The sequence below is a fragment of the Gadus macrocephalus genome, chromosome 14 (genome assembly GCF_031168955.1).
Source record: "Gadus macrocephalus chromosome 14, ASM3116895v1".
Classification (NCBI taxonomy): domain Eukaryota; kingdom Metazoa; phylum Chordata; class Actinopteri; order Gadiformes; family Gadidae; genus Gadus; species Gadus macrocephalus.
The window spans coordinates 801135-811134 of NC_082395.1; the positions used below are offsets into that span (position 1 = coordinate 801135).

At 47.2% G+C, this 10000-nt stretch overlaps 1 protein-coding gene across 2 annotated transcripts in view; it reads right to left on the bottom strand.

Annotated features, from left to right (window-relative positions):
* Positions 1-275: 275 nt before the first annotated feature.
* Positions 276-10000, bottom strand: part of lingo1b (leucine rich repeat and Ig domain containing 1b) — a 13211-nt gene continuing 3486 nt past the window's right edge. Inside the window, exons 2-3 of one of the 2 annotated variants that reach the window (XM_060071244.1) lie at positions 3913-4073; positions 276-2940 (exon numbers count right to left, since the gene is read on the bottom strand). In XM_060071244.1, coding sequence (XP_059927227.1) covers positions 1081-2928 — 1848 coding nt within the window. In that variant the 5' untranslated portion in view covers positions 2929-2940; positions 3913-4073 and the 3' untranslated portion in view covers positions 276-1080. The remainder of the gene's footprint in view (positions 2941-3912; positions 4074-10000) is intronic. The other variant, XM_060071243.1, reaches the window with a different exon arrangement.

Consider the following 10000-nt stretch of genomic DNA (forward strand, 5'->3'; position numbering starts at 1 on the left):
TGGATCACGCTACATCCGATTTTTATGGATCAACAGACCGTATACCTCTCTGTTCTATATTCTGCTGATATGTGTTGTATGGGTTGTGATACGATGGATTGTTCGCCGAGAAGTTTAAAGAATAAAGACCTACAGTTTAAAGACCTACATTCCTCCAATGGGAGGTTTTTTGACCTCCATGGACAAAGAACAAAGGCCTTGTTCACTCCAGTGGGTCAGAAGGCTCGAAATATATTTCCCAGCTTTTACTCTTGAAACATACAATAAAATAATCATTTTAGTATGAAATGTTGTTTATTTTAATAGACTTGCCATCTGCCTGTTTCCTTAAATATGTATTTCAACATTTAACATATCACCAGAGCTTTAAATCATAAAATCATTAAAATACATAGAAGTATGTGTTACACATCAACGTAATGTATTGCTCAGATGACAGCCGTAACTTTGGAAACGTAAGGCATCAAATTAAAAATCTCAATTTTTAAGTCACACTTGAAATAATCCATATCCCGGATTGGAAAGTATTGTGCTAATGTTTTGCATCTCAAACGGTTGAAATAGCTATAATATTCACACTTCACATACATCTTGCGTAATACAATCTTTTGAGTTTTTGAGTCCTTGTTATGTAAACTTATCAAAAGGGACTCTCCAAACGAATAACCACAAAATAATCACCCTGGCTCTTTAGACTCTTGTCATTTCAAAACGTCATTCAGAGCATTTCTATTGTGCCGTTGCAAAAAAGTACAAGGACAGAACAAGATACAGAAAAATACATATAGATTAAAACTGTAGATAGGTTTAAAGACAAACTCCCTTCGCTGGTATAAAGGAGCGTGAAGTCCATTGCAACACCGGCTGGTCTTTTTATAGGCTACTGCCAATAAAAACCCACAGGAATTCAAAGAGTTCAGGTTGTGTCTGTGTCCGTACCGATTCTGTTCCTGCAGGTAAACAGTCTAGGGTAGACAAATTGCTGTTGTTCGTCTTTTCAGTTCGACCAATCTGACACATGATGCATGAGAGGAGAGCTTCCGAGCCCCGATGCAGTTTGTGAACTGAAGTCGTTGTGAGTCACATGATCTTCATGTTGAAAGTCACAGACGGCTCGTTGGGACTGGCCTCCTCCAGGTCCTCCGCCGGGGGCAAGTATTCCACCTCTATTTTAGACGTGGTGTTCCTTTTCCCTCGACTCCAGAGGAAGATAATAACCAGACAGAAGAGGACGACTCCGAGGAAGGAGATGAAGCCCATGGTGGTGGCGATGATCAGCGTCTTGACGTCGAAGGGGAACGGGGCGGCGGCCCGGGTCACGTTGGCGCCCTCGTCACTGGGCTGGTTCAGGATGAAGGCGTGGGTCTTGTTGGGCAGGTGGGGCCAGTTGGGAGAGTAGCTGTGCACAAAGAGGTGGGCGGCTTTGCTCTCGTTGCCGGCCGCATTGCTGGCGATGCACAGGTACGTCCCGTTGTCCTTGATCTGGGCGTAGCGGACCTCCAGGGAGCCCTCGCCGGTCACGCTGAGCCTGGACCCCGCCGTCTTGGTGGTCACGTACTCCTTCTTGGGGGAGAGCCACATGATGACGGGGGGCGGGTCGCCCTGCGCCTGGCAGGTAAACTGGACCGTGGTTCCCTCGTCCACGTGACTCTCCTGGATCTTGTTGTCCACAATGGTCGACTTCCTGCAGGTGAAATAGTCCAGCGGGAGGACGTCGGGGAAGTCTTTGAACTCCTTCCCCTCCACGGCCTTGGGGGAGGCGCAGGTCGGCTGCTGTCTGTTGAAGTTCAGCCTCCATCGGCGGCGGAAGACCCAGAGGAGGCGGCAGTCGCAGGCCAGGGGGTTATCGTACAGAGCCAGGGTCTCCAGGTTCCCCACGGAGTGGAAGACCGACTCCTCCAGGGTGCTCAGACTGTTGCTGGACACGTTGAGGACACGGAGGTGATTCAGCCCCCGGAAGGAGTAGGGCTCTATGGTGGCCAGGCTCCCCCCCACCAGGTGCAGGGCCTGCAGCTTCTGCAGGCTGTGAAGCTGGTTCCCCTCCACCGTGCGGATGGGGTTGAAGGACAGGTTGAGGAACCGCAGGTGACCCAGGTGGCGGATGGCCTGGTAGGGGACGGCCGAGAGGTTACAGCGCGTGATGGACAACGACGTGATGTTCAGCCCGAACAGGCATTTGGCGGTCATGGTGTCCAGGGCCGGCATGTTGGAGATCTCCAGCAGCCTGAGGTGGTAGAGCCTCTTGAAGGAGTAGTCTCGGATGGCGCTGACGTTGAGGTGGCGGAGGCGCAGGGACAGCAGGCCGTGCAGGTGGCTCAGGGCCTCGGTGGGTACCGAGCCCAGGTTACAGCGCTCGATGTTCAGGGACTCCAGGTTGCTGAGGCCCTGGAAGGAGCGCGGCGAGATGAACACCAGGTCGTTGTCCCCCACCTCCAGAGCCCTTAGATTGTACAGCTCCTGGAACATGTAGTCCAGCAGAATCACTATTTTGTTGTCGCTGATATCCAGCTGTGTGAGGTTGTTGAGGCCTGTGAACACGCCCAGCTGGATGAGCTTCAGGTGGTTGTTCCGCAGCCCCAGAGTCCGCAGGTTTGCCAGGTTGCTGAAGGCCCCGGGCTCGATGGACGAGATGATGTTCTCGTTGAGCTGCAGCTCCTCCAGAAGAGGGTAATTCATAAACTCTTCTGGCCCGACGCTTTTGAGACGGTTCTTGCTGATGTCCAGCAGCCGCGTCTCGATGGGGATGCCCTCCGGGAGACCGGCCAGCCTCCGGCGGTGGCAGACCACCGAGCGCTCCTGGGCGTTGCAGTCGCAGCGGGAGGGACAGCCGGTGGTGGAGCCGGAGAGCACGGTGCCCAACAGCAGGACCAGGATGGGCTGCCAACACGCCATCAAGTAGTTGTTGCCTCCGGCCTCCCCGGTCACCATCCTGCTGCTCACCTGTGCAGAACGAAAGCACAAACAATGTTCAGGAGGGTTACAGAAGCTGCCATGTTGGGGATTTAATACAGGATTAGAGGCCGGATTCAATTGCATCTGTTCTTCTGGTGATCCCAGAGCTTCCCCCTAAAGCCACCAGGGTATTGCAGCTTACACCAGTAACGCTCATCAATAAATCCTAACTCCACAAATTCTATACAGATTATCCCAATATGCTATATCAGTTCAATGTTTGGAGAATAGGGCAATCTCACTCTGTCTGACATAACAAACTGAATATTCAAAATATTGAAGAATACATTTTGATTTAAACTACCGGCTTTTACACGTCAGGATGGCAGAAGTTCTGCTGCTACCACAGCCTCTTCAGTGAGCGCCCGACCTTGGGATGATAAACAGCTGAGTTTACTGCCGCGGGGTGATAAACCCAGAGGAAGATTAGGTTGATTTTATATTTTGGCTCTGGGGCGCGTTAAGTCATTTGGGTCTTCAAGCTCTACTCGCCTCATCAATCATGCAATTTGAGTCGCTGCAATAACTGGGAATAAGTTGTTGGGGAGGCCATGAGCACACACATGTAGAACGCACTCTGAGCTCTGTGTTCATCACTGAGGTGCTCTGCTGGGTGTTGGTGGTTAAAGGTTTTTGGATGTGCACTGAGAATAATAATGAAGTGCTTATTTGAAAGGCAGTGGAATTTATTTTAATTGTGGTTCGTTAACTAATAATTGAACGGACAGGGCATCTAAAGAGGAGTCACTCAGCTGTATCTCCGTATTGAGCACGTAAATGCTCCCCCAGTCTGTGTACTATGAATCCCTCTTTGGTGTTTGTGAATCCTTGGCTCAACACTAGATCACCCAGCTCCATCGCTGTGTGGGTCGGTGCAGCAGCCTCAGGGTTTATGTGTGCATTGAACAGTTAAGTCAGTTGAGTCTGGGGCCAAATATGAATCATGTTGTCACAGCGTACATGTGGGAGCTGAATCAGCAGACGGCTCCAGTGAGAGATGCGAGTCCGCTCCTTCGTAGCAGCAGCGGTTATCTATGACTTCTCCACATTATTGCAGTGCGGCACTCCACTGCTGATTGGCTTACATGAAGCCTGACGCCGGTACTCAGGAAATACTCTTACTGGGGAAAAAATGAAAATGAAAAACGTTATCTGTCCCAGAGGAAGAAATACTGAAAAAACTGATTGAATTGTCCCTCACGTATGATTTGAGTCAAATCTAGCAAGCATGAAAAACATGTGTGTGTGTCTATATATAAACACATGAAAATGGGCCAGTCACTCTGACCAGATCCACCAGAAGGTGGATGTTTGCCTGTTATACACCATCGCCATGACGACCATCATCTCTATTGAAGCTGAACACACCGTGGATGTACTCGTTAATGTGCTTTGAAGAGTACGTCCCTCTTAAATAAATTGGTGTCTTCCTTCTGAAGAAATAAGAGTAGTAGAAGAAGAATAAAGTAGAGAAACAATGTAATCTAAACCCCATTACCATCTCCCCCCCGCTCCCCCTCCACCACCACCTCGCCCCGTCCCTCTCTCTCATGGTAATGATCTCTGGAAGAAAGGAAGAGGCCATATCTTCTTTCCCTATCCCCGCCGCCCCTCTCTCGCCGGACCTCTCAAGCTGTCAGCCGGCTGTAGCAGCATCACTCTGCTTATCATTAGGCGGTCTGGCCTTGGATCTCTCCACGGTCAGGCTTTGGTATGACAGCCTGATGGCAGGGAGGTAGTTACGCGGATGTGAACACTGTTGTTGCGATAAGCCCCCAGAAAGTGTGTCGACGGTGGGCACCCAGACGTCTTTGCTTCCCTTTGTGCATTGTGCGCACCACCTTTCATTCCTTATTCCATATTTCTCGATTCATCTTTATCTCTTGCATAACATATTGTTCACGGTGGGGCGGGCCACAGCTGTTCCCTTCAGTCTTCATAATCAACAATGCACCACCACTACTATATGATACAGGAGTGTGTGTGTGTGGGTGTGTGTGAACTGTAACCTTGACGACACTGCGGTGCAATGTCTTTTGCTGCCACTTTCTTGGCTCCAGACGACCGGGACGCGCTGACTGTTCCGGCTTCTTTCTGCCTGTTCTGTGGCTGCCTGTTCTCAGCGTGTTGGGCTGACTGCAGGCTGCTCCAGTCTCCTACTGCTCTCTAGACAGGCTGCTGAGGATGAATGGAAGCTTCTACGTGACCTTTAGGTGTGGATGGTACGTCAACGTCTGTGATAATTAGCTGTAGACCTCTCACCCCGCTGGTGAGGTGGGACAACGGTCCATGTTTCATTTACCGCCCTGCCAAAAATAAATAGTAAAGATACCTTTTATTCCGACATTACTTGAAGTTATATGACCCGACCCAATCTTTTATTAATAGTAGTTTACATTAGACCTCATAATTCCATGCTGTTGAATGGCTGAGGCTCATCTTTATCATCTTGCAGACAACTTTGGAATTGTACGATAAATTCAATCATTAATTGAACGGGTGAGGTCCTGTCCTGTGATTGGTTGGTGGCACTGCGCAGTATTGGATGGTTCGATTGAAGCGAAGGGTGAATCTCCCGCTGGCGAGCTGGTCAGGATGTGGGGTTCCTGCAGCAGGCTGAGTGCTGGAGCACATTGAATTGGGCGTCCGCAGGGACCGACCGGCTGCTATAGAAACAGGGGCCGGAACGTCTTAAAGGGCATGAAAGTGTATTTGAGGAGGGAAGCTGTGTCATAGTTTGTTGATAGGGTACATTTCCCTTCAGTTTTCTCCCCAGTCTCCCGGGGATCAGTGCAGTACTTATCTACGTGGGGCGGAGGGGCGCGCTGACAGACTCCTCACTAGGAGTCAGACTCTGAGGTGACGGCTGCTCGGAGCTGCTGGGGGAGCATCGCACGGTAGACGTGTGGTAAGCATGTGGAGTTGGGAGGGAAGGCAGAGAATTAACGTTTAAATAGGTAACCTGCAGTCCAACACAAAGCTGTGAAGATGGTTCCCCTGGTCCAAGGCTACAGAACCATCACGTTACTTATCAGAGATCATCACTGTGACTGAGAGGGCCGTGGCAGCACCCCGTATCGGCCCACTGAAGGAGAGGACCGTGGCAGCACCCCGTATCGGCCCACTGAAGGAGAGGACCGTGGCAGCACCCCGTATCGGCCCACTGAAGGAGAGGACCGTGGCAGCACCCCGTATCGGCCCACTGAAGGAGAGGACCTGTTACTAAGGATCCAGCCCGGTCCTGGAGGCCCACATAGCCAACACTCCAACACCGTCCACACTGTCCAAACTAAAGATAAGATGGTGTGCTGAGTGAGGAACACGTAGACACACTTTTCATGGTCAATATTTGATACACATTTTTTTGTGTGGGTGTGCAATGGAGAACAGGCAAAAAGAACAAGCTCATTTTGTAATAAAATAATGTGGGCTGTAGTGTGAATCATGTTTCTACTTGGATCTAACTGGGAATAAACCTTCTAACCCGTTATTAGTGGTCAAAATTTCTATCAGAGACAGGAAGAGTCCATGAGTGCAGCAGAGCGATCCTTTGACATCTGCCGCTGGTTTCATCAAACCGGTATGGGAGGAATTAACCATTACTTTTTATATTAACTATGAGTATTATCAGGCCTATATATCATATAGATACATTAATAGTGGAAAGCAGCTAAATCACCTCTGAGAGCCGCACACGGCGCCAGAGAGTGGTGCCAAGGTGTACTGACGTCCGTCCATTGTTTAGGTTCACTGCAGAAGATGACCACATACTTAAAGGAATGTATGGCTGACCGTCCTTACCATATAAGGCGATCTTGAGTATATGCAGAGGGCGGTCATACATATGCAAAACAGCTCAGTTTGAAAGAATAAAAAAGACCGGGATCGAATGACCCGGCAGTGTCTTTGCAAACCTCACTCGGCTTTGTTGTTGCTTGTTTGTGGGTAACAATAAAGTCAATACTTGATCCGGACTCCCCAATTCCTCACGCTCTCTCAGTTAGTTGAATTGATAGGACTCGGTTATTTTCTACCAGGCCGGCAACAGGATAATACTTTGCTAATCCACAACAAGACATACGATGTAGAGAAAAGTATTGCCTGCTTTTATGGCAATATTAGCATTTGGAATAATTCTGCAGCAGTAATAATACCACAATGAAAAGTGGTTAAGTAATGATACCCATAACTAGATATCCAGTGTTATAAAGGACTGCTTGGCTACCGGACTTGGCAAAGGAGTGCCTGCAAATAGTCAAAAGCACTCACAGCCTTAATAGCAGCTTAACTCACATACATTCAGCCTTTAGCATTCCACCATCATTGACCTACTTCTCAGATATGTATTGCTCTTATTTTTCTCACATAAGATTTTTATGCACTATTGTGCACATCTAACGATGCAGCCTGAACATTGCTTTGTTGTGTATATTGCACACATACAAAACATATTGTTGAATGTATATTTAAATGATCAAATAAATTAAAACAGCACATTTCTTAATGACAACTTGTACATACATACCACAATGAAATGAAACTACCAAAATATCCAAGGTGGTGTTGTTGACTGCCAACGCTATAACCAATGCTATCACCGCTGCCAAGCTAGCCAGGTTTGAGATCCAGAAATGAATGCTAGCAGCTGTCCAGGAAACCCATCGCAACCATTGTTTACAGGATGCTCAAACCATCGCTTGTTTACAGCCAGCGTAGAACAAAGTGTAGGATGAGATCGAAACCAACACATTGACTACATAGAATGGTGAATCAACATCCAAACAACAAGTCCTGTAACTGACCCAGCCAACTAGCTGTAGAGAATAATAAAGAGTACCGTGCTCCTTACGTGAGCCTACCTAAACCTCTCCCATGCTGAGTTGACGTCTACCATGTTCCTCTGTCCTCTGCCGCTGTTCAGATGAAGACTGAACATGCGTGTTGCACTAACATGAGACTCAATGTGGTAGACTACACATGTGGAGAACACATATTATGTACTCCACTGTCATATCAGTTGGTGAGCTAAGGGGAAATTATATTTCACTATTCTATTGGCCAAACTGGAGAGAGACAGTAAGCTTTGCTCTGTGTCTCTGCAATCTAGTCTTATCTTAAAGGGGACATATTCTACCACCAGGTGTGAGTGTGATTAGCCTTACAAGTCGTTTAGAAAATCTGCCACATATGACATCATTAGTGGGTGTGTCCACCTAGATCTGTGCTGGATAGATGAGCAACGTTTACTTCAGTCCACTTGGTTGGCTGGTAGACTGATCTATCCAGCACAGATCTAGGGGGACACGCCCACTAATGATGTCATATGGGGCAGATTTTCGAAACGGCTTGTAAGGACTAATCACACTCACACCTGGGGGTATAATATGTCCCCTTTAAATGGAACTGGTTCCCCTTCTCAATACTGACCTATACTCCAAACTCATTTACATCCATACCTCAAAAAACACATGTTCAGATTTAACCACAGAAAAGGTTTTGTTCTGCACAAAATGTTCCTTGTGAATCTGTGCCAGCCCTTCCAGCATGGCCAGGGCTCCCGTAGTGGATTGTCCGTGGCTATTGTGGTGAGCAGGCATTCAGCACTGGAGGCTGACCAGAATTGAAAGCATCAATTTTGGAAATAGCCTGCCATTTGTTGTGTTTAATATTAATCTGAATGAACAACCCACCAGCACAGGTGGGCTGTGTTAATGTACACTTCTAGTAATCCCCTAGAACGCCATGCCACTCTCTGCGACTGTTCCCTGTTATCATATTGATATCTCATTTCATTTCACCATTTCATTTCCGTTTACACAATTCCCAGACTGTTTTAATTGCTTGTTAACCGAACAACACATAATTATTCAGCTTGTACCTCGATAATGACCTTTGATTACAGTAGTAATGCATTTTGTGTCACTCACTATTCGCTCATGCACATCATGTTGTAATCAAACCAGTTACAGTATAGATCTCTGCTCCAGGGGTTGATAATCGATATGACTATCACGTGTATATTCCATATTGTGGCCTAAGACAATGTTATTTCCAGAGGGAATATTGCAAATACTATGTACCAGAATAATGATAAGGTAAATGACTTCAAGCATGTGGAACTATTCGAATCTCGCTTCTGGTGTCCAGACACAGCAGCATGAGGTCTGAGCTATCTGGAAACATAATTAAAGGGGGCTCAGCTCACAAATGGCCTTTTGCAGCAAGCAAGTAGCTTACAGGAGATCAGGGATATTGGAGATGAAATCTGCCTTTTAATAATCACACGAGACAATGAACTTCGATTGAATGGACAAATTACCTTCTAAGATTCATCTTTTGTATCGATATTTCTTTTGCAATTTGGTGTTATCTACAATGAGGTTTTGTCTCCTGATTTATGTTCTAACTATTATGGGATTGATTATACACTTTCCTACAAATCTGTGATGGTTCAAATTTAACAATAAAAAGTGTTAGAGGTGTGTTAGGTGTGTATCAATCGTTAGCGATTGATACACATTAAGAGCTGCGTGAAACCAGTCAGTTCTATAAAAAAGCAGGGGAAATACTGCTGTGATTCCATCAATGATCGTCCAAACACACGCTTCATGTAGAAATATTCCTCTAGCTGCCGACCAATAATCATATTTCAGCCCATCATGATGTCTCTGCAACATGTTGCAGATCGGGTTGTTGAGCAGAGAGACTGTGTGTAGCACACTCTGGGATCCTCTCTCTGAGCAGAGAGAAAGGTACTGTGGCATTTCCTATCCTGCATCAAAATCGACCTCCAAACACACACATCCCAAGATCATAAAGGCTTCATGTTTAGCTCATTTCGCCATGTTGGCCCAGGCTGTGAAGCTGTCAGCTATCTCACGTGTCGGGCACACAGCTCTGGTAATATAGCAGAGAATGATGAAGTCATCAAGGAAAAGACGCCCGTTCTCCATCTTGCTTCGCTCCCTGTCTCACATTGAGTGGAGGGGAAGGCGGCCCGGCGACAGCCAGTGTGACCTTCTGAATACACTTGAGTGTAAATGTGAGT